The 25,311-nt window shown below is 51.8% G+C and overlaps 1 protein-coding gene and 1 pseudogene across 5 annotated transcripts in view; both read right to left on the bottom strand.

The window, feature by feature from the left end:
• The window catches only part of SCARB1 (scavenger receptor class B member 1), a 67,202-nt gene that overhangs the window by 25,015 nt on the left and 16,876 nt on the right, over positions 1 to 25,311 (bottom strand). For 2 of the 5 annotated variants that reach the window (XM_074356623.1, XM_074356625.1), the window contains exons 2-5: positions 13,711 to 13,910; positions 4,296 to 4,453; positions 1,957 to 2,098; positions 301 to 504 (exon numbers count right to left, since the gene is read on the bottom strand). In XM_074356623.1, the coding sequence (XP_074212724.1) occupies positions 301 to 504; positions 1,957 to 2,098; positions 4,296 to 4,453; positions 13,711 to 13,869 (663 nt within the window). In that variant the 5' untranslated portion in view covers positions 13,870 to 13,910. Of the gene's footprint in view, positions 1 to 300; positions 505 to 1,956; positions 2,099 to 4,295; positions 4,454 to 13,710; positions 13,911 to 21,330; positions 21,400 to 25,311 lie in introns of those variants that run through there. The other 3 variants (XM_074356627.1, XM_045506343.2, XM_074356626.1) reach the window with 2 other exon arrangements.
• On the bottom strand, positions 13,926 to 21,317 carry LOC141575815 (large ribosomal subunit protein eL32-like; annotated as a pseudogene).

Raw genomic sequence — 25,311 nt, 5'->3', positions numbered from 1 at the left:
CCTCCCCAGCAGCCATTCCCCCTTCTTCTAGCCTCAACCTACAATCATCTAAGCTCAGCCCCGATCACATCACTTGAGCCTGGATCAAGCTGCACCTAAATCCATCTTTACAGTTCTCAGTTATATGAACCAATAAATTCTCCATGTCGCTTAAGACAGTTTGAGTGAGGTTCTCCACCACTCACAACCACAGTCCCAGGGCCCCCAGCCAGTTCCCAAAGCAAGCCGGTAACCAGCTTTCAGGCTGTGTTCGTGGAGGACAAGGCACAGGCCCTGAACTTCTCACTGGGCCACACTTACCTCAGCAAATAGCCCGAACTTGCCCTTGAAGGGGAACATGCTTGGGAAGTACTTGTTGATGAGGTGCAGGAGGGGGTCCTCGTAGCCCCACATGATCTCGCTGACGGTGCGGTTCATGAAGGCGCGCTCACCAAGGGTGCTGAACGCCAAGGTCATGATCAGCTTCAGGCTAATGGGCCCATTCTCCATCATCAACGCTGCGGCCTGCAGGGCCAGGGAACACCACGAGTTCAAGGCCAGACTCAGCTGGCCTGTCCCCCCGGATTTCAAGCCACAGCCCACGTCGGGAAATGCTCAGGTCTAGAAGGGTCCCTGCAGTGGACATGTGGGACGTCTGGGGTACCCAGAATCACTCCCTGACCCTTCAGCAACAGGATCACCTGTTGACTTCGCTGCCAAAACACGCGTATCTAGCTGAGGGAGGCAGCTGCGAGGCTCTGGGCTGCATTTATTTGAGCTTCTTTCGTCCCGTCCATCCAGTGGACTCACCAGGTGAGTTCATATCTGATGCAGAGCCCAGCCCAGGGCCAGGCCCAGAGCAAATGCCTGATGACCTTCCGGGTGGACAGAGGATTAGACAGAGGGCTGAGTACGACATAATCCAAACTCTGTAGGTTCAAAACCCTAGTCTGCTGCTTGCTAGCTGAGTGACCTTAGATAAGTCACTGAACCTCTCTGTTCTTCAGTTTTCCTCCCTACAAATGAAGAAAGTAATAGTACCTAACGATCACGTATTGTTGACAAGTAAACAAGGTAATATGCGTAAGGTCCTAAACACAATGTCAGCAAGACGTTCACCCAGCAGACTGGAGGCGGCTGTCTCTAGGAAGATCTGCTGGCAAAGTTGGCCCTTGGCTGGCGTCTGAGATCCTGGTTTTAGGAGGGGTCCCACCACTCGCTAGCTGACAAGAGGGGCTCACTGCGCCTTGACTGTACAAACGTGGTTAAGCTAACCACCCGCTTTCCTTCGGGGAATCTGGAATTTGGGTCCGTGCCAGGGAAAGAGTGCCTACGTGACCAGCCGCTAATAAACACCCCGGAGCTGCGGCTCTACTGGGCGTCGCTGGTAAGGACACTCACACGTGCGGTCACAGCCCACTGCCGGGGAGTGAAGCGTGTCCGGTGTGAATCCCCTGGCAGAGGGCTCAGGAAGCCAGTGCCCGGTCTCCACCCCACGTGCCCTTTCCCTGTGCTGATTTTGTTCTGCCTCCTTCCGCTGTACCAACCGCAGCCGAGAGCAGGACCGTGAACCCCCCTAGTGAATCAGCAAACTGGGTGTGGCCCTGGGGACCCCGATACACGTGGCAAGCAGTCAGTAAATCCAGCTGCTACTCTGACTCCACCTGCAGAGAATGGAGGCTCTGCCCACAACCTCCCTCCAAAAAGATATGACATGACCCGGGGAGGGTCCCTCCTTCTGTCCCTCAACTAGTACCTCCTTTTGGAGATTTCAGATTTGCAGACTGAAGAGGGAAAAGACCACGACTTTGGCCAATACCCTCAAACCAGAGACCAGGGTGCACCCAGGAGGCACACGGGGCTCAGCGTCGTCACGGGGGCCACAGGCTGCGTCCCCCCGGGGACTGCCCCGTGCAGGGGACAGTCAGGCAGAGACGGAAGGTGGGTGTGAGGGGCCGCGGCCGCCGGGCACCTCACCAAGACCAGGATGTTGGGCATGACGATGTAGTCGCTCTCCAGGCCACGGGACTTGTGGGGCTGGAACTGGTAACTGCGGTACTCGAGGAACGACACTGTGTCATTGTCGTTGAAGGTGATGTTGCTCTTGTGCCTGAACTCCCTGTGGGCGAGGAAGCTGGCGGGTCAGCTGCCGGGGAGCCGTGGGACCCCCACTGTCTGTGCACCCCACCCGACCCGGCAGCCCCACAGCCAACACCTGTCCTCCTGCTGCCTGGCCACCGCAGCTGTAAGGACCCCAAATCCCAACCCGTCCCCTTCCACCTTTCCAAGCTCCCACCGTCCCTCATCAGCCTCCTCCCATATGTGTTCCTGCTCTCCTGAGGGAGGCGGTGAGGGCAATGGTTAGGAATATGCACTATGGAGACACAGGGCCAGGGCTCAACTCCGGTCTCCACCACTTACTACCTAAGCCTCAGTTCTCCCATCTATAAAATGGGAAAAACATCAAGACCTGCTTCATCAGGTCCCTACTTGTGAGGATTCAGTGAGTTAATACATGTCAAGCAATTAAAACCTTTGCCAGAATCAGAGAAAAAATTACAGATCAGCTGCAATCTTTATTGTTAGGTGGTTATCATTATCTCTTGCTCTGCCATCCATTCCCTGCAAAGTATCCAGAAGAATCTTTGAAGACTGGAAATCAGATCATGTCATTGTCTTGCCCACAACCCTCCTTTGCGTATCGGACAAAATTAAGCTCCTAACGTGGCCTCTAGGGTCCACACCAACTGGCCCCGTCCAAGCCTCTGGCCTTGACTCTCTCAGTCTCCCCCGCATTCCTAACATGCCAGCCACACAGGCCTTGCCCTTCCTGGACTACCAGGCTGTTCCCACCTCAGGGCCTTTGCACCTGCCGCTCCCTCTGTCCAGGACCCACTTCCCCCCAGATTCTCACATAGTGGTGCCCCCTTCTCACCATCTGGGTCCAGGTAAGTGTCCTCTTGGCAGAGGTCCTTCCTGACCCTCCAGTTAGACTAACCCCAGCCGAGCCCCTGCCTCCAGCGTTCTCTGTCACCTCACCCATTTTGTTTTCACCATACCTGTCTGATTTTATCTTATTTGTCCACTTGTTTACTCTGTCCCTGTAGGAGGGTCAGCTCTGTGAGGCAGGGGCTTTTGTCTGCCTTTAACACACAGGAGGCGCTCAGGAAACGCTTCCAGAATGAAGGAATAAATAGGAACGTTGGTAAACCAGGCTCTGTTCCGACACAGGAGTTTTTTGTGGATGGACTAAGCCGAGATCACGGTTTCCTCAACCGGCTTCTTCCCAGAGGGCAGACTGGGCAGAACCAGAAATCGGCTCTCGTATTCTAACAGCCCTCCCTGGAGGGACGAGCCCAGGAGCGGCTGGAGAGCTGCACTCTCGCAAAGCAAACCCTCAAATGAAGAGGCTGTGGCAGCAGTGGTGATAACGAAACAGAACAGGACCCTGTGGGGTCCCCCCATTTCTTTTTGTAGGAAGTAGGCTTCATTCAGCCTCCTTGACCTTCCCTGAGCTCCGAAGGGCAGATTCCAACCATTGTCAATCAGGGAAGGGAGGGAGTGTTGAGACAAGGAGGAGCAGTCAAGAAACAACAGTGCAGCGATGGGGCAGGGGCTGGGTCCTGCCCAAGGGAGATACAGAACAGTATCTTTGAATTCTTCTGCAGGGACTAAGGCCCCCACTCAGGTGGAGGATGGTGACTTCAGGCCGAGCACGAGAGTCCTGGAGCTCCCCGCTCTGTCGCCCCACTGCCAGCCAATCAGAAGAAAGGCTGCACACAAGGGGAGCCAGCCAAGACTCTGACGCCCTCCCCAGATGATTCTCCTTTTAAAAACTTCCATGGTCGAGCAGAATCCTCAGAGTTGATTTCTGGACGTGAGTCTGCCTTCTCCCCCGGTTGCCCGGGGGCCTCCTGAGTAAAGCAACCTCTCCTTTCCAACCAACAGCGAGCAGCTGAACCTGAGTTCGCTAACAATAATACGTTAGCAACTACCATTTGTTGAGTGCTTACTGCATGCCAGGCACTGGACTGGGCTTTTGGCTAACTATCCTGTCCAATCCCCATAACCATCCCACAGTGGGTACAGTTATCTCCATTTTACAGAAGGGAAACTGAGGCCCTTGCCCACGGTCAGAGGGCGGCTGAGTGGCAAAGCCACTCTAGAGCACTGGATAGAGAGAAGCAGATTGACCTTGAACAAGTCCCTCTACTTTGAGGGGCCTCAGTCTCTTCATCTGTAAAATGGGGTGATAACCCTGCCGCTGCCAGAGCCACCCACCTGGGGGGTCCCGGCCCAGCCCCCTCCATCCTCACCTGTACACATAGGGCCCGCGCTCCCGCACCTGCGGCTTCCGGCCCTGGAGGATCTCGCTGGGATTGACGATGTCGAAGAAGTAGACGGAGAGGTAGAAGGGGACGGGGATTTCCTTCCACATGTTGAAGGAAATGCTGTTGGGGTCAATGCGCACATTCTGTGGGGGACAAGACACACACACACCAGTGAGGAGGACGGCCGAGGCCCCCACCCAGCTGCCTGCCCTACCACATGGCTCCAGAAAAGCTGCCCGGTGCCAGCCTGCACTGCAGACCCCACAGGCACATGGGGAAGGGGCCCCTTGGGTTGGCGGGAGGTCTCTGGGGACAGTAGCTGATGAGAAAGCTGTCCACACATGCTGTTCTGGAGTTGATGCAATTAACATTAATAGGTAATATTATTTATGTGTGTAATTTTTTTAAATGTGTTTTAATAACAACAGCCTGATTGGGAAACCAGGAGGTGGCCGTTGCTCAACTACAGCATGTGGCATCCTGCAGGAAGTGGGCTCCGTGTGCCAAATGTGTCAGTCATTCCTTCACTCATTCACACAACACTTCTTCTTAATTGAAGTATGGTTGATTTACAATGTTTCAGATGTACAGCAAAGTGACTCAGTTATACACACACACACACACACACACACACACATATATTCTTTTCCAGATCCTTTTCCATTATAGGTTATTACAAGATACTGAATGTAGTTCCCTGTGCTGCACAGTAGGACCTTGCTGTTTCTCTACTATATATATGATAGTTTGCATCTGCTAATCTCAATTTCCTAATTTATCCCTCCCCTTTTTTTCCCCTTTGGTCACAGAAGTTTCTTTTCTCTGCCTGTCAACACACATTTATGGAGCACCTACTACACGCCAGGCACTATTCTCAGAGCTGGGGAGATGAGAACGAACAAGACAGACTCAGATCCCCGACTCCACGGGGCTTTTATTCCAGCAGGGGAAAGGCAGGTCCCCAATAATTAGGGTAAAGTGTGTGCTATGTGGCAGGGCGCAGTGAAAGCATAGCAGGGACCAGAAAGAGGCTTGCAACTTTAAACAGAGGAATCAGGTAGGTGAAATGTCAGCAAAAACAAAAGACAGCAAAAAAAAAACAACCCAAAAACTAAAGGCAGTGAGGGGAACATATGGATTTGGTGGTGGTGGGTAAGTCTCTGTAGAAGCCATGGCCCGTGCAAAGGCCCTGAGGCACTGAGACAGAGAGTTCGGGAACAGCAGCGGGGCCAGGGTGGCTGGGGCAGAGCCTAGGAGGAAAAAACCAGAAGGAGATGAGGACGAGAGCAATTTTCCATGAAAATCCAGAAGTATAGAAGTTTACATGACATCTCTCGATTTATAAAGCTTGGCAAAAACTGGATTTCCTTTGAAGGCTGAGGGAAGCAGGTCTGAAGCCCACTCGGTCAGTCTGTCTGTCAGACACACTGGCCTCTAATCCCCGCTTCCCTCCTCAGCTCTGAGTTCCCTGCCCCAATGACACCAGTGGTCCCCCAGATGCCACCCAATCCCCCAAAACGCGACCCAGCCCATCACACAGACACAAAGATGTCACAAAGCAGGCGTCTGGGGCAGCTTGTGTCACCTTCATCCTTTCTTTGAACGTGGCCTTCCAGGACAAGGACAGCCACTCCCACTGTCCCCAAACGGCCAAAACCAATGGGCAGAGGCTCCGGAGGAGGCAGAGACTGGAAGTGGCCAAGTCAAGCCCCACCTTCTGTCCCCAATCGGCATTCTCTGGGAAGGAGGAGATTTGGAGGGAGTCAGACCTGAGAGCCACTCGGGCAAGTTGGTCACCCCCAAACCTCAGTTTTCCCATCTGTACAATGGGGCCAATGACTGCAGCCTCAGCTGTGTCTCGTTTGACCTACGTGGCATTTAAATCAAGAACAGTTGAACTCATCGACGAGAACAAAAAACTGGGAGATTTAACATAAAATCTGGATTTGGGGTTCTCTTGAAAATATCAGGAGATCAGAGACTTGCCTTCAGGGGTAACGACCCTTTATTGATAAACACATTTTCCTACCAGCTCTGGGAATCACAAGGATCAGTTTTTATAACCTGAGCATCCAATGCGTGCAAACAAAGGTGACTAGTAAACATGGTACATACAACGCAACAAAAATGAGCATTTCCAGGGTGTGCCTGTGGGTCAGGTCTGTTCTAGACTGTTCCCTGCACTGTCACCTCCCTGACCAGCACCACAACCCCTCAAGGCAGCCACGATTATTATTATTATTACCATCATTATTGTTGGTTTCCTCTGTCAGTTTTAATGAAGACATAAGCGAGGGGAGGAGTCTCCACAGGTGTACTCCCAGCCCCCCTCAGACCCCAACCTTCGGCCAAGAAGGGTAGCAGGAGGGAGCCAGGGTCCTCAGTGACAGGTTACAGCTGACCTCTTCCATGTGAGGGAGAAGGCCACAGGACCCTGGTGGGGGCCAACCCTGAGTGCTCCTCTCCCAAGTTCAAGGCAAGGAGGAGGAAGCAAGCGTCCAGCCCCACCCCGGACCCCAGCCCTGGAGCAGAAGAGGCAAAGAGGCAACATCTCTGGGCCACCGGGAGAAGTGGGGGAGGGACCGAGGGGCCGTCCTTGGGTACAGCTGTGGGGGGGAAGGGCCCGTCCCCGGCTCAGTCTTGACACGTACAACCGAGAGGGCAATTCGGGTGAGCCTGGAGTTGGGGGTGCTGTGGCGAGCCGGCGGCTGTCACCTCCCCAACCAGAGGCAGCAGCTGCTACCCCTCTCCCTGACGTCCCCGGGGCTCCGTTTTGCCAGCTCCTGCCAGGTTCTGGGAGCTGCCAGAAATCCAGATGTTTCTATGGATGCTCCCAATCGCTTCAACATCAACCGCTTGTTTTTCAAAATTGAGCACACCTGGGAGCCAAATGGTGTGCCTTCAGGCCACAGCTGGCCCACGGGACGCCCCTTGGCCACGCCTGCCAGAGCACTCACTGCTATCATCCTCTGGAGGGTGACCTCTCCGGGGTACAGCAGGGGACACGGAGGCCCGGCGAGGTCGGGGGGCTCTCCCCAGGGCCCACACGGCAGGTCCAACCCCAGAGGCACAGGCTTGGCAAGTGGAATTCAGACCTCAGGGCTGGGGTAGGGGTCAGGGAACCACCCGGGGCAGAAATCTTCACATGTTAACCTGAAGCAACAAAGAGAGGTCCACGGGGAGGCGTGACAGAGGGGCGGTCCCTCTGCCCCCTGCCCCCGACCATCCTGCATTCACAGAACAGATACACACGCGGCCAGCAGATAGGGGCTCACCTGCACGGGCTGGGCTCCACCAGGAGAAACATGACACTAGTCCCGTTTCCCTCTTTTTACGTGTTTAATAAGACACTATCCACTTAGCAAATGCTTAAATATATTATGCTGTAGTGTTAACTCTAGGCACCGTGGTGCAGAGCTCTCTAGAATGTATGCATTGTGCGTAACTAACAATAATAATAATGAAAATCATACATAAGAGGATGGGAGGAAACTCTGGAGGTGCTGAACGCGCTTAGACATAGACTGGGGCCGATGGTTTCACAGGTGTAGACATAGCTCCGAACGCATCACGTTGTATAATTACATACATACAGCTGCTTTTTTAAAAAGGTCAATTATACTTCAATAAAGTGGGTTAAAAAAAAAAGTTTCCAGTTCCAGCCTCCCTCCCCCGGCCCTGTTTCTGGGCAAAGGTACCTGGTCCTGGGGAAGCCTTCAGAATCCTGGAACCCCACTGTGGTTTCCTAATCCCCTGGTCTGCCCACCTGGGGTCAAGGATAAATCAGGGTCGAACCAGTGAGTCACCAGATAAAGCCATGGGTCTCTCTCTCCAGCAGAAGGGGCGTGGGGCTCTGGGGTTCCACCCCGCTCATCATGCACCCGCTCGCTCACAGGGAATCTCCCAGGACCCTGCTCTGCCTTCTGGATAAGTCACTGACCCTCTCTGGACCTCAGTTTCCTCATCCATGAAATGGGTATTATGATAGTGTCCACCTCATAGGGCTGGTGTGAGGTTTAAAAGTTTTCAGTGGGGGGTGTGTACAGCTCAGTGGTAGATAACATGCACAAGGTCCTGGGTTCAAGCCCCAGTAACTCCATTAAAGAAAGAGTTTATAGAGGTAAAGTGCTTAGAACAGGGTCTGGCAGAGCCCCGAGATCCAGAAGGTCAGCTGTGCAGTCACTTGGCATGAAGTGACCAGCTGTCCTCCTCCCCCAGTCGCTGCCCCACCTCCGGTGGGGGATGGACTTTGCACAGCTTACGATCTGCAGGATAGCTTTCTTTCAGTCAGACCAGACAAGAGGCTTCAGGATCAGGCAGCTGATTAGATAACAGTGCCCTGGCCAAGCTCACAGCCTTTTGCCTAAGGTAGCAGGTTCTGTCCCTGCCCCCTCCCCTAAAGTCAAAGATCACAGCCCGGAACACAAAGACGAAGAGAGAAGGATCGACGCCACTCCCTCTAATCCTGCAAGATTCTCAGAAGCCCATTCTGGACAGTCAGGAGGGCTGCCTGGAAGAGGAGGTGTGTGAGCTGGGTATTCAACAAATGAGTTGGGCTTTGCCAGGAAAAGCAGATGGGAGGGTGTTCCCGGCAGGGGACACAGCCTGTGTGCCAAGGTGAGGACGCCTTTAATAAAGAGCGTGACTTACCTGAATGTCCATCAATAACAGATATGTTGTTAAAACAACTCAAAGGTCCACAAAGACTCAAAACCAACTGCTGTGCATCCATAGAAAAGAATATTGCTCAGTAATGAGAAGGAACCAACTGCTGATCAACGCAACATGGATGAACCTCAAAGCCCACGTGAAATTTAAAAAGCCAGATACAAAAAGCTGCGTGCTATATGATTTCACTTATATGACGCTGTGGAAAAGAGAAAACCCTAGGGTTCAGAAACCAGATCAGTCGTTGCCAGGGGCTGGGGGTGAAGGGAGGGAACGGACTGCAGAAGGGCATCAGGAAATTATTTGGGGTGATTAAAACGTCCCACCTCTTGATTTTGGTTGCCAGGCAGGTAAAACTCATCAAACTACACTTACAAAGGATGAGCGTTAGGGATGAACCTTGAAAACACTACATTAATATTTTCTGACAGTTTTATTGAGACATGATCCACATACCATACAACTCATCCATTTAAAGTGTACAATTCAATGGTTTTTAGTATGTTCACAGACATACAAAACCATCATCACCGTCTAGTTCGGAACGTTTTCATCATGCAAAACAAAACCCCAATTAGCAGTCCGTTCCATCACCAAGCCCCTGGCAAGCACTAATCCACTTTCTGTCTCTATAGATTTGCTTTTTTTCAGATAAAGAGAATCACAGGAGTCTTCAAACGTGTCCATAATTCTCTATGTCTTAGAAACCAGCAGAGGGACAAACGCTCACACGTGTCTTCTTTCACTTAACATAATGTTTTCAAGGTCCACAGCACGCATCCTTTTTGAGTGTAGTTTGTTGATTTTTATCAAATGTCTATCCTTCGCTTGTGGGGCAACCAGACTCAGGAGATGGAACACTTTCATCACACCTGTTAAAAAGGGATGTGCATGTTTCAGCACATTTGCGATCACTGTGGCATTGTCCACAATTAGCCAAAAGGCGGAAGCAACCCAGGTGTCCCGCGAGGGATGAACGGATGAATACAATGTGGCCTATCCATGCCATGGAACGTTATTCAGCCTTAAAAAGAGTCTGACTCATGGATGAACCTTGAAAACATTATACTAAGTGAAATAAGCAAATCACAAAAGGACACGGACTGTGTGACTGCACTGAGATGAGGCACTCAGACAGTCAAATTCACAGAGACAGAAAGCAGAACGGTGGCTGCCGGGGGCTGGAGGGAGAGGGAGTGGGGAGTCAGCGTGAGTTAGTATTTAATGGGGAGAGAGTTTCCGTTTTTCAAGATGAGAAGAGTTCTGGAGATGGATGGTGGAGATTCACAGCAATGTGAATGCTCTTTTATTTTTTATTTTTTTTTAATGTGAATGTTCTTAATGGTCCTGAACCGTACACTTATAAATGGTTTAAATGGTCAGTTTTATATTATGTGTACTTGACCACAATTTTTAAAACTGGGGGGTGGACTATGGATGTGAATTCTATCTCAATAAAATAGTCTGAAACAGTTATGAACGATATTGTTTGTACGTCATCTTTTTTGTTTGTTTGTTTTTTGTTTTGCTTTTGTTTTAGGGGGTTTTTTGTAGGGAGGCGATTAGGTTTATTTATTTTTAATGGAGGTGCTGGGGATTGAACCCAGGACCCCATGCGTGCTAAGCATGTGCTCTACCACTGAGCGACACCCACCCCCTGAAAAATACTTACTTTAACATCATACGTACCCTATTCTAGGCACAGGTGCTGTTTCCAGTGGTGGAATTTCTTATTTTTCACTTAGCACACGTGTCCTTTTCTCAGTTTAAAGAAGCCCAGTATAGAAATTCTCAAAGCGGGACACCCTTGGTTACCCAGAAATTCCCCTTCCACAGGAGCGGGTGATGGCACACCCGGAGGCTCAGGCCGGGCTTTGGTGTAGACCTGCGCCGTCCAATCCGACAGCCACCTGCCACGTGCGGCTACTGAGCCCCTGAAATGTGGAACAGCCTACCCGGGATGGGCCGCGAGTGTCAGCTGCATGCCGGATTTCTAAGGCTTCGTACAAAGAAAAGCAAAAGAATGCATATTAGCTTGTAATAACCTTTCTACACTGACCACATGCCTCACTGGCGATATCTTGGATGTCTTGGGTGAGATAAGACGAACCACTCACGTTAAGTTTACCTGTTCTTACACCTTTTTTCGAGGTGGCCACTAGAAAATTTCAAATCACACATGCGACTTGCATTCATGGTTTCTACAGACAGCACTCATGTGGGGTGTGGGCAGATCTGATCGGACCCCACTTCCATCCACAGCTTCCTAGACGTTTGGCCTCAAGCAAGAAGCTTCTCTCTCCCTGCCTGTTTCCTCATCTGTAAAACGGGAGTAGTGGCAGGTCCTGCTTGGCAGAGCCGACCACGAGACAGAGAGAGCACATAGCTGGTGCTTCCTTAGAGGTAGCTGCCAACATCACTGGGCTCCTGACCGGCTCTGAGTATGAACTCCTGTCCTCGGCACTCAAGGTCTGGCCCCAGCCTTCCGACTGGAATGCCTCGTTGTTCTCCAAGGTGAGCCCACCCTGGGAAGGTGGACCAGCTCGCTGCCTCCCACAGCACTCTGCCCGGCTCCCAGGATGCCCCTGACCGCCAAATCCCACACGTCCGGCTGCCTTCGGGGAAGGCTGACCCTAAATGAGCCTGCTCTGATCTAATTACGACCTGGTTCGTTCTGTGGACACTCACCCCATGCTAGATGCTATGTTCTGAATTTAAAGATGCAAAGATGAAAAAGACGGGGCCCCAGCCCCTGAGAAGCTGGGGGAGGACAGGGAGCCGGAGAATCCTGACAACCACTGGATAGCACTGCTGGGGTAACAGAACACTTCTGCCTACTTCACCTCATTAAATTCTCAAAGGCCCATTTAACAGATGTAGACACTGAGGCTCCAAGGCCAAATGTCTCCCCGAGGTCACAGGTGCAGGAAGAGACCGAGCCGTAGGTTCTGTCCCAACATGCAGGCCTGTGTCCTCACATCTCTCTCCCACTGGGCTCCGGGCGCACAGGACGGGAGTTTTGCAGATTAATCATTAATTTGACCTGGCCATTGAATTGCAAAACCTAACCCCCTCCCCCAGTGATAAGAGGAAACACACCTCTGACCAGATGAGCCAAGAGGCTGATTCACGTACAAGGCCGGGTTCTGGGACATCTGTCCCAGACCCTGTCCACTCCAGACTAGACAGTCGGTCACTTCCTAGCCCCAGAATCCGAGGGCTCCAGAGACGTCCCCAGCCCCGTGGGGCCCGTGACACAGGGAAGACTGCAGCGTGGGCTGATTCAGTCTGCAACTTGAGAACACCATGCCTTTGGCTAATGTTCCAACTTCTCTTAATTTTAAAGGTAGGAAGGATAAAACAAAAGCTTTTTATAGGAAACCCAAGCACATTGCTAGAACAACGGGGGCGAGTTGCTTTAGCTAAGAAGTCGAGTCATGCTTGACTCCTCCATTTCTCTCCCACTCAAAACCCATCCATCAGGAAGTCTTGGCTGCTCTTGCTCTAAGACGTACCCGAAATCCATCCACTTCTCGCCAACACCGCCCCGGCCCCCAGAATCCCTTGCTTGAACCAATGCAGTCACCTCTTCACTGGTTTTCTTGCTTCTGCTTTTGTCCCTAGTCTATTCCCCCCACAGAATCAGAGTTACCCTTTTAAAAGATACACCCAATCATGTTCCCCTGCTCAAACACCTCCTGTGGCTCCCTACTTATCTCGGAATTAAATCCAAATCCCTGACAGTGACCTACAAGGCCACCATCTGGCTCCCTTGTAGCTACACCTATCGTACCTCCCTTTACTGTCCACCTCACTCACTCTGATCCAGCCACAATGACCTCACTGCTTCTGAGCCCACCGAGCAAGATTCTGCCACAGGGCCTTTGCACTGACTGCTCCTCCAAGGACAGTCTTTCCTCCAATGCCCACATAGGTGACCCCCCCCCATTTCTCAAGTCTAAAGTCACCTTCTCAGTGAGACCTTCCCTGAACACTCTTTATTCCCTCAACCATATTTACTGAGTTTCCCATTCCATGTCTGGCGCTGTTCTAGGTCTGGGAACTATAGCGGTGAATGAAGTGGACAAAGAGACCATCCTTTCTAAAGCAGCCCTTCCCCCATCACAGTCTCTCCATCACCCTGTTTTGTCTTCTCAGCATTATCAACATCAGCAGTTCCTATGGATTTGTTGACAAGTCCCTCTTCCTGCTACCTGGACTGGAGTCATAATAATAGGTGGAGCTACAGCAGCCACCTTGGATCATGAGGCAGCCTTGAGAATGGAGGCCACACACAAAGGATGGTAGAGCAGAAAGACAGGAAACTAGGTCCCTGTGCCCTGTGACTTCATGGAGCCACCCCACCAGCCCTGAGCCGTGTAGTCATCAGAGAAATGTCCATTAGACTCACTATATGAGGTCCTACAGCATACACCAAACGGGCTCACCTGAAACAAACAGACAATAACAACTGCTGGCAAGGATGTGGGGCAATCAGAATGCTCTCACACTGCTGGTGGAGGTGAAGTTTGGTACCATCACTACAGACAAGGCTGTGGCATTATTTACGAAAGCTACATAACACACATGTCCACGAACAAGTGAATGGACGACAAATGGGGACACATTCAGACAATGGGACATCACCCGGCAGAGAAGGCTAGTGGACACAGATGGACCACAGGAGCGTAACGCTGACCAAAACAGAAGCTCGCCTGCCAGGAGAACTCACCAGGAGTGATGCTCCAGGGAACGGGCAGAGCTCAACTCTGGTGACGGAGGCGGGGGCCGCACTTCCTCGGGGTGGGTGCTGACAGGGAGGGCTGCAGGAGAGCCTTCTACGCGTGAGCCAGGTGATCACAGCAAGCACGCACACCACGCAAAAGTTCATCAGCCTCTACACCTAAGATCGTGTGCTTTCCCGTAGGGATGCTAAATTTTGATTTTTAAAAAGAAAACAAAAAGCAAAAAAAGGTAACATGGAAGCGGTGCTTTTAAGATGTCCAGCACTCCCTTGGCCCACAAAGGCTCAACAAGGGTGCTGGAGCCCATCAAATCTGATCTTTGCAGCTCTCCACCTGCCCCACAGAGACCAGCAGGAGACCCGGGGGGGGTGGGGGGGGACCCAGGAGAGAGACGGGAAGCCAGGGGCCCTCCCTACAGGCAAAGACACCCAGCCCTCCATCTGCAGCGAGCCACTCCCTGCCTCCTCACTGCCTGCCCTTTTCCACCTACCAGCTGGGGCCCGAGGCGGCTTCCTGTGCCTGATTCCTCATCTGTAAAAAGGGACTCGAAACAGGACCAACCTCTACGGGAATGTCATGATGACATTCTATGGCAAGTGTGGCACTTGGCCTCTGTGCTCTTCCTCCCCAAAGCCCAGGACGACCGTCTAGTCACGAGAGAAACATCCCACCAACCCCAGTAGGAGGGCCTCCTACAAACCCACCCAGGGCACCCAAGCTGAGGGCAGCCGGAGAGACGGGCGCAGCCGAGAGGGGCCTAAGGCGATGCGATGACTAAATGTGATGTGGCGTCCTGGACGGGACCCTGGGACAAAAAGAGGACACGAAATAGCAACTAAGGAAATCCCAACAGAGGGCCGGCCTTCGTTAACACTAATTTATGGCCACTGGCTCCTTCGCTGTAACAGACGGACCACACTCTTCACAGATGTTAACGACAGGGGAGACCGGATGTGGGGTGTGAGGGGACCCGCCATACTATCCTCCCCACTTTTCTGCAAACCTGACAGTGCCCTAAAACAGGAAGCCACTGAAACAAAAACAGGGCCCGTCTCAGGGAGGTCAAATCGGTGCCTGGCCGAGCCGTATCGGAGCTCGAGGCAAAGGAAAAATGTGGGCCCCTGTATCCGTTTTTTTCCCCAGAACATTAAAGTCATCGAAAAACGACTGAAATGTTTAAAAGCAGATATATTAAAACAATATTACTTTTAGTTTAAGTATTTTACTTACACAGAAGTCAGAATTTCTCACAATTTTGCTACCCTGGCTTTAATGGAAGCAAACTCACTGCGTCCGTCTCCCACCGCCGCTGGGGAAAATTATCAAGAACTCAGGGGCTTAAAGCATCACAGATTTAGTGCCTTACAGTTTTGGAGGTCACAAGTCCAGAATGGGTCTCATCCCGGAATGGCGCTAAAATCAAGGTGTCGGCATGACTGGTTCCTTCAACCCACTCCCCCACCTCTTTCAGCTTCTAGAATCCACTCGCATCCCTCACATCACTCAACCTCTGCTTTCATCATCACATCCTATCTAACCACCACCCCCCTGGCCTCCCTCTTACAAGGATCCTTATGATGACACTGAGCTCTCCCAGAATCCCGCATCTCAAGAGCCTTAATTTAATCACCTCTGCAAAGTCCCTTTGACATTCACAGGTCCTGGAATTAGGACATCTTGGGGGGGGTCATTGCCCTGCCTCCCACATCCACTCAGAGACGCGGGGCTTCCCCCGACACAGCCCCCGTCACACCCAGGAGCACGCAAGTGCCGGGGTAAGGTGACATTCGTCCCCCACGTGCCCCTTCCTTTCCAGAGCATTCCTGTCTGCAGCCAACAGGCAGGAGCCCCGCCGGGGACACGGTGGACCAAGTCTTGCCCTGGGAGGTCCACTACCCTCTTAACGTGCGGCCCCACGCCCAGGATGCTCGGAACATCCCCCTCCTCTTTTAAATCTGCAGCTTTGTTCTCAAAACTGGGCTCTGCAGAGGATCCCCTTCTGAGCTGCAGACACGCCCCTGCCTCCTCGACTTCTGAGACTAAAGGCTGGCCTGGCTTGACAGTGACACTAAGGTGTCAGAACACAAACTGAGACATGCCCCAAAACAACTCCGCAGCTGAAGATGCACTCGAGATCACTGGGGTGGAGGGGCCCTGGAAGGCCAGCCTTCCCCATCCCGGGGTGGCATCAGAAACGGGGGGGAGGGGTCTTACCAAAGCAGACCTCAAAGAGCCAACAGGTTCCTGCAGGACAGATGCAAGGGAGCAAAGGTCAGAGGACAGAGCGACTCAGAGGTCCTAGGGGTCTCAGGAAGCTTCCTGCCTGGGCAGGGACCGACTGACCACTGAGCACACTGCTTCAGCCGTCCCAGAGGGACCCAACTGCAGGGGGTTGGGGCCTAGGGAACTTCTGAACAGCTGAGCAGTTTCATTGTTTCAAAAACTCACCACTATACCTCGGAATTAGTTTTGGTGGGATAACAGCACTGTGGCAACGTGGTGGCGAGGGGAGGGGGGTCTCTAGTCTTCCATGTAACCTGTCTGAGCGGTGGTTCTCAAAGTGTGGTCCCTGGACGTGCTGGTCTGCAGGCCAACTCAGAAACTCTGGGGTGGGGCCCAGCCATCTGTGTTTTAACAAGCCCTCCAGGGGCTTCAGCCGCACAATTAAGTTAGAGAACCACCGCGTCAGAGACTCAAACGAACCGATGTCAGATGTGTGCACGAGACTGACTCGGGAAAGGGGAACGGGACACGGGTGGGGACACAGGTGGAACTGGAGGCACATGACCTGATGTTTGTCAGAGCAAGCGAGGGGCATGTGGCGATCACACTGTTCTCGCTCTCTCTCTTTTAATGTACCTTTGAAATTATCATAACAAAATTTTTTTTTTGAAACAGTTAAAAATATTAACCCCTCCCCACCAAAAAACAGAAGGGTCTTCTGTCTTCTTGAAGCCGGGTCTACAAACTGTCAGATTTGGCCAGTGGATGAGTTGTGGATCACATGGTATTTCAAAATATTTGAATTTGTTGACAACACCTTAAAAACAGCAGAAGAATTCTGGATTCCTGGCTTCTTCTGGGCCGGCATCACCACCCAGCCACAGCCTCCTGAGCTCAGCAGCAGCTGCTCCCAGCACAGGGTTCGCTCTCCAGCTTGCCACAGGCCCCACTGCTCCCTAGTGCCTCACACCAGGCCGCTCCACTCACTGGCACTGCCTACATGGCCCTTCCAGGATCTGAGTTTGCAATCCGTGTCCTACAGTAACACAGGATGAGAACACGGTATTCACGCATTCATTCACCCATTCATTCATTCATTCATCCATGCCAACCCTACCTGAGCATTTAATATGCTCCAAGCTGGTGCTCAATGCTATTGGGGGGATGGGGTGGTGCAGAGATCATCGAACAGGAGCCGAGCAGGAAGTGGGCAAGATGATACATTATTCACGAATGACAGACACAAAGTAGGAAGAGATCAGCTCATCAAACCTATTTACCGGCATGCGTTGGCGAGCACCAGAACATCACTGAACGCTGGCAGGAGTGCCAACGGGTACAACCACTGTGGAATATTGCTGGGCACTGGCCACTAAAGCACATACGTGCATGCGCGACTTCCCAGTAACCCCACTTCCGGGTATTAGCCAAGAGAAATGAAAGCGCGTGTCCGCACAGAGACCCGTGCACGAGTGTCCCCAGCAGCTCCGCTCCTGGTGGCCCCGAACCAGAAACAACCAAACAATTAACCAGGACATTGTTGAATATTCGCACCGTGGTGCAGTCACACAGCGATGAGAAAGAACAGCCCACGTGCCGCGTGGGTGAGTCTCACAAGCGTAACATTGAGCAAAGAAGCCAGACCACGAGTATGCGCTGGGTGATTCCATCTTGACAAGGGACAAAACCAGGGAAAACGAAGCTCCGCTGGAGTAGGTCATGGTGGCGGTCACCCTCGGGGCTGCGTAGCAACTGGAGGGGAAAGCAAGGGGACCCTGGGGTGCTGCTATTTCTTCATCTGGGTGCTGGTTACTTGAGGATGTTCAGCTGTGCAAACTCTGCCTGCCCGATATGGAGTAGGCTAAGGTTGACGATGCCAGCATTTACTGGGTGCCAGGCCGTGTACTAAATAAGCACTGGGCGTGGCAAACAGTGTTGCTGCCCACCTAAAGGCCACCTTTATCCCCTCCTCCTACTAAGTGGAACAAACCCTGATCTGCTTCTAATATTGGGTAGGAAGCCCGAAATCTCAGGGAAGGTTGGCCCAGGCTTCTAGTCCAGGCCCATGATCCTGCCTAGCCAATGAGAAGGAAAGGAAAGTCTGCTGGGGGCTACTGAGAAAAAAAAATTCCTCTTCCAATAAAAGGAAGAATTGAACAGAACCCTCCCATTGCACCACCCTCCTTCTCGCTTTGAATGATGTGTGTGACAGTGTAATGTTCGGCGCTGTGGCAGCCATCATGAGACTATGAGGGCAAGGCTATGAGAGTCAGACCAACGCTGACCCAGTGCCCTGACATCACTGAACTGCTGAATAAATCTGGAAACATCCACCACCTCCGATCTCTCATGGAGCACAATAATAAACATCTGTATTATACAGGCCACTCAGGAGCAGGTTTTCTATTGCCTGCAGCCCATAACCTTGCTCTCACCACGGCATCCAACTGCCTCGGTAAAGGCTTACTACAAGTGTGGATGGGTAAGGATCGCAGGTAAGGGAGGAGACTGCTGGAAGGCACACGCCGTTCTGACCCCTGGCCCCCAGGCAAATCAAGCACAATCTCACCCTCCACCCCCTAAGCCAGGGTCTCATCTGAACCCCCCACGCCCCGGATACGCCACCAGGATAAGAATTCCAGGCAGTCCACCTGTCCGTGATCTTTAGGACAAGCACCATCTCTACCAGGGCCGACTCCAGCCCCACTGTCTCCACACCAGTCAGGCAGAGGATAGCCCTTCCTTCAAACATCACAACCTCACCCCAGTAATAAAAGTTAGCTGTTCTCAAGCAAGAAAGGGCTCAGTGAATCTGGCCTGGCGGCTGTTTCTGTTCATCCCAGGAGCTAACAATGGGTTTACATTTTCAAATGTCTGGAAAAAATAGAAGAACACTAGTTCATGACACATAAAAGTTACATGAAATTCACATTTGGGGTCCATAAACAAAGCTGCCATGGCACACAGCCACGCCCACTGACGAACATGCCCCACGGCTGAGACAGAATCTGTTTGTCCTGCAAAGCCGAAAATATTCACTATTTGTCCTTTACAAAGTGTGCCAGCCCCTGTCCTAGCCCCCTAGGTCCCCTGACCCGCCACATGGAGATGTGAGTACCTCCCCCCTCTACCCGGTGGCAGCACAGAGAACGAAATGACCAACGACGTGCATTGTTCTGAAGGCAACATCTGGGTGCAAACAGGAGACAAGGACAATTGCTGAAGGAGCCTTCCTCCACTTGGCCCTGGTTCAAGGGCGCACGGGAAGCTTGCCAAGGTCTCATAAGATGGGGCAACAGTGGCTCAAGCCTGCAGGCATCAGAGGCTCAGCGGTACCTCCTTCAAAGGCTTGATCTTTTGCTAGAGGAACAGCGTGTTGTAATCACCGTGGCCTGCGGCTGAGCAATCGGTCTACCACCTACACACCCAATTCACGCCCCTGGGAGGGGGGACCAGTACCGATGCCCCCTCAAGGTAAACCCCAGCAGAATTTTTTTTCTTTTTGAGTTTCATGGCTTTATTAACACAAATACAGTGTGCACACGGGCTGTCTGTTCGTTCTCTTCGCTGCGCAGCCGGGCGTTGGGACTGGTGACTCCGATGGCCAGCTGGGCTGCTCTCACCACAACGGCTTTGCGGTTCTTGGAGGGGACATTGTGAGCGATCGCAGCACAGTAAGATCTGTTGCACATCAGCAGCGCTTCGAGCTCCTAGACGCTGTGGACCAGGAACTTGCGGAAGCCACTGGGCAGCATGTGCTCTGTTTTCCTGTTGCTCCTGTAGCCGATGCCGGGCATCAGGATCTGGCCCTTGAACCTCCTGCGCGCCCTGTTGTCAGTGCCTCTGGGTTCCCACCAGTTCTGCTTAATTTTGACACATCGGTCTGACTGGTGCCGGATGAACTTCTTGGTCCTCTTTTTGATGATCTGGGGCTTCAGGAGGGGTTTCAGGGCGACCATGATGCCGACTAGGAGATGGCTGCCGCCTCCGTAGGCAGCGCCGAGGAAGAGAGCCCCATCACAATTTTTTAATTCTTTTTTTTAAAAAAAATATTTTTCCTCTGTTTTTCTACTTTTTTATTTAACATTTAAAATTTTTCTTTATTTTTTTAGGGGGGAGGTCATTGGGTTTTTATTTATTTATTTTTAATGGAGGTGCTGGGGGTGGAACCCAGGCCCTTGTGCATGTTAGGCACGTGCTCTACCACTGAGCTGTACCCTGCCCCCCACATTTTTTTAAATTGTGGTAAAATACACATAGCATCAAGTTTACCATCTTTACCATTTTTAAGTGTGCAGCTCAGTGGCATTAAATACATCCACACTGCTGTGTAACCATTGCCACCATCCAGCTCCAAAATGTTCTCTTCCCAAACTGAAACTCTGTTCCCATTAAACACTAACTCCCCTCAGTCTCTAGCAACCACCGTTCTATTTTCTGTCTCTATGAATTTGACCCCCAAAGGGACCTCACTTAAGTGGAATCACACAATAGGTGTCTGTTTGTGATTGGCTTATTTCACTTAGTATAACACCCTCAAAGTTTATCCATATTGTAGCATGTGTCAGAATTACCTTCCTTTTGACCCTCCTATACTGTTGGTGGGAATGCAATTTGGTGCAACCACTATGTTGAACAGTATGGAAGTTTCTTAAGAAACTAAAAATAGACTTACCATACGATCCAGCAATCTCACTCCTGGGCATATATCTGGGAAAAAACTCGAATTCAAAAAGACACATGTACCCCAATGTTTATAGCAGCACTATTTACAGTAGCCAACCTAAATGCCAATCAACAGATGAATGGATAAAGAAGATGAAGATGTGGTGCATACACACACACACACACACACACACACACACACACACACACACAATGGAATACTACTCAGCCATAAAAAAGAAATAATGCCATTGGCAGCAACATGGATGGACCTAGAGATGATCATATTAAGTGAAGTCAGACAGATAAAGACAAATACCATATGATATCACTTATATGTGGAATCTTAAAAAAAAGAGAGACAAATATCATTTATAAACAAGAAATAGACTCACTAACATAGAAAACAAACTATGGCTATCACAGGGGAAGGGAGGGGGAGGGATAAATTAGGAGTTTGGGATTAGCAGATACACATTACTATATATAAAACAGATAAACAACAAAGACCTACTGTATAGCAGGGGACTATATTCAATTTCTTATAATGCTATAATGGAAAAGAATCTGAAATATATATGTATATATAGATGTATAACCGAATCACTTTGCTGTACACCTGAAACTAACATTGTAAATCAACTATGCTTCAATAAAGAATAAAATTTAAAAAATATGTGAATTAAAGTGGCTTGAACTTTAAAAAAAAAAAGAATTACCTTCCTTTTTAAGGCTGAATCACACTCCAGTGTACGGATGGACCACTTCTGCATGTCCATCCATCTATTGATGAACACTTGGATTGTTTCCACCCCTTGGCTATTGCAAATAATGCTGCTGTGAACATGGCTGTGCAAATATCCCTGCTTTCAGTTCTTTTGGATGTGTACCCAGAAGTGGAAGGGCTGCAGGTGGTAATTCTGTGTTTTAGTTTTGTGAGGAACTGCCAGCCTTTCCCACAGCAGCTGCGATGTTTCACATCCCCTCCGACAGTGCACCAGGGTTCCAATTTCTCCACATCCTGGCCGACCACTGTCATTTTTTTTTTTTTTGATAGAAGCCACCCTGATGGGCATGAAGTGATATCTCACTGTGGTTAGGATTTGATTTCTCCAAGGATTACTGACGTGGAACATCTCTTCATGTGCTTGCTGGTCATTTGCGTATTTTTGGAGAAAACTTCTCTTAAGTTCTTGGCTCATTTTTTAATCAGGTTGTTCAGTTGTCCTACCAAGAATTTAAGACCAGATTTAACGCCTCCACTTTCCATTTGCTCTTGACGGTTCCCCGCAAGATATTTCCATCCATCAAGTCCCTCAGATGGAAGTTTAAGAGCTTTATTTCTCCCCTTCCCTCACACCCCAAGTCTAGTTCATGACCACGTCTTGTTTGCTCTCCCCGCATAGGAAATCTTGACTCTGTTTCCTTGTTCCAAATATACTGCCTCCACCCTGGCCTGAGCCACCATCCCCTCCGCCTCTTCTTCAACTCCCCCAAAACTGCTTTCTCCCCACGGCAGCCAGAGGGCTCCATAAGACATGAGTCAGACCGCAGTTCTCCGCTGCTCAGAGCCCTCCACTGGCATCTCATGGAACGGAAAACCAATCTCAACTCCTCACCACATGCTGCAAGACCCAGGCCCCCCTCCCTGCCACTTCTCCCCAACCCCGCTGGCCTGTTTCCTCCTCCTCCTCCTCCTCCAATACCGTAAGCAACTTCCCATCTCCAGGCCTTTGCACGTGCTGTGCCCTCTGCCTGGCACGCTGTTCCCATGCTCAAATGGCCCCTCCTCAGGGAGGCCCTCCTGACCACCCACCCAAAGGAGACCCCTCCCCACCAGTCCCTTGATGTCAGCCCGCCTGCCCTGCTCCCTTCAGAGCGCTTCCTGCATGTCAGCATCCAGAGACATCTGTGCGTGTCTTTATGGACTTGCTGGCAGGCCATCCCCGCCACTAGAGTGCAGACTGCTGAGAGGAGGACCCAGCACCGCAGCCCCCATGCCTGGCACGGTGCCTGCACACAGTACATGCTCAGAAGACACGTGCTGAGGGCTGCTGGTTATCAAGTCCAAAACCACGAAGACCATTCAGCGCATCCCCTCCCCACACCCAGCCCCCAAGAATGAAGGACATCTCAGACCTCGGCTGGACGCCACCCCAGCCCCCACCCTTTCTCCCTTCCCCACCAAGGACACAGGTGGCCGAGACTGCTGTCAGCTGTGCCGCACTTACCTGGGCTCCCTGGCACACGTCACAGCTGCCAGAGCCCAAGGGCGCGTGGAGGTTGGCTACGTCTATTCTCCTGCAGGAGATGACAGGGAGGGCCCGGCTGCCCATGAGGGACAGCCTCCCACCCCAGCCCATAGCCACAGCCGCCTCTGCTCCCACCTCCCCGGGTGCCCTGGACACACCTGCCATCGTCACCCCCACAACCCCCACCTCCACCATCATCAGCCCCACCATCCCCACCTCACCCCCATCACCATCCCCACCCCCACCATCACCATCCCCACCCCTGCCAACCTCATCACCCCACCCCCACCGTCCCCACCCCCACCGTCCCCACCCCCACTGTCACCATCCCCACCACCACCCCCGCCATCACCATCCTCACCATCCTCACCCCCATCATCCTCATGGCTCTCTCACTTTGCTCCCTGAGTCCCCACAACAGCTCCACGACATCCTGCCTTGAGATGAGGAAACTGAGGCTCGGGGAGATTAGGCCACTACAAAAGTATGGCTGGAATTTGGGGCTGTTTTCTGAATCCTCACCCTATACCACCACATATATTAAAATAATAATTATAGCCCTAAGGCGTATTTTTAAATTCTCTCCATTATTCCCTCACTTGACCAGGTAGGAAGAGCAGGGACTGTCACCGACGAGGAAGCAGGCAGGAGGGTTACGATGCGCTGAGGCCGCAAGCAGCCTCAGAGCCCCGAGGGGCTCCCAACGGACACTTCCGCCCCCAGGACCCTGGACAGCCTCCACGAACCAAGTCTGAATTCATTCCCAAAGACGGCTGGTAGCTAATAGGACCCAGGCCGGCCTGATGCAGCCACCTCACAGCCCACAACCACAGTCAGCTGAGGGCCGTGGGGCAGCGCCTACCCACTTCCCATCTACCAACTCGCTCATCCCCCCTGCAACAGCCGCGGGGCCAGGGCTACTATTATCCCCATTTTGCAGATGAGGAAATCAAGGCCTGAAGGAGCCAAGTCACTTGCCCACGGCCACAGAGCCCGGAAGCATCGTCCTGGTGAGAACAAGGCCTGCTGAGGAACAGACCTCGGCCAACGGGGCAGCCCCTGGCCGACAGCTGCCAGGTGGAGCTCCCAAACTGTCAGGAGTACTTTGAAATCTAGATTTGGATGTAAATCTGCCCGCCTTTAAATGCTGGCAACTAATTGAACTTTTTTTTTAATAGCAGCGTGGACCGCACAAAACACCTCCCCAGCCAGGTCTGGGACAGAAGTGCGGGACACAGGCACGGGTCCAGGTTCCGCTTTTACCACCAGCTGTGTGACCTCAGGCAGGTGCCGCACCCTCTCTGGGCCTCCAGGACCCAAGCATAACCGCACCGTGGAGGGGATTGTGAGAATCTGATGGGCCTGTACCACACACAGTTTGGTGCCCGGCACACAGTAACTTCTGCCCAGAACCTGTGAACATGACCTGTTGTGGAAGAAGGGTCTTGGCAAATGTAATCAAGGATCTCAAAATGAGATCATCTCGGATTACGTGGGTGAGTCTTAAATCCAATGACGAGTGTCCTTAGAAGAGAAGACACAGAGGCAAAGGCCACATGGAGACAGGGGCTGAGATTGGAGCGATGGGGCCACCAGGAGCGGAAGGGACAAGGCAAGACCCTCCCCTAGAGCCTTCGGTGGCAGCGCAGCCGACAGCTGGATCTCAGACTTCTCCAGAACTGGGTTTGAGAAAACATGTCTATTTTAAACCTCCCATCTATGATCACTTGTCACTGCAGCCCCGGGAAATGTATGCACCAGGAGAAAGTTCCAGAAGACATACAGGTGTTCCCAGCAGGAAGGTTTTTTTCTAACATGGATCCTGACCCACAACCTTCCTTTGTCACGTCCCAGGGACCGAGGCCTCCCTCCGTCACGGCTCCGGCGGTATATAGGGAAACAGCCCTGTCCTCGGCAGCCCTGTGTTTACAAAGCCGCAGGGCAGAAAGACAGGCCCCACAGGGGCCATACGAGGGTGAGTTCTGTGCCAAAATAAAGCTCGCCAAGATCCACCCCTCGGTGCCAAACCCAGGGCGGGGAAAGGCACACAGACCCCCATGGGTGTGATGAAGACGGGAGGATATCCCGGACCAGTGGACACAAACATTGTTTTTCAGGAAGGAACTATTAACCCAAGTTGCCTTTGGAGCCAGGACCCGCTGCGGGGCAAGGGAGCAGCGGCTTTTCACGTTGTGCCTTTTGTTTTGAGGCTGTCACTCTTTTCTGTACGTTTTCAACTTTTTTTTTTTTTTCATTGTGCCATATTTCTCTTTTCTTATCTTCTTTTTGATGCCAACAGGGGCCATCTGGGCAAGCACATCCAGCCAAGCTGTCACAAGTGATGTGACCGCCCGAGGCCAGGCCCCCGGAACCCCTGTGTGTGGGAGCTGAGAAAACTGGCCCCCATGCAGAAGAGGACACGAGCTTTCAGGAGAAAACCAAGCTCCC

Source organism: Camelus bactrianus, chromosome 32, assembly GCF_048773025.1.
Source record: "Camelus bactrianus isolate YW-2024 breed Bactrian camel chromosome 32, ASM4877302v1, whole genome shotgun sequence".
Taxonomy (NCBI): Eukaryota; Metazoa; Chordata; class Mammalia; order Artiodactyla; family Camelidae; genus Camelus; species Camelus bactrianus.
The sequence above is the reverse complement of the archived record's forward strand: the minus strand, read 5'-3'. Positions and strand labels throughout refer to the sequence as shown.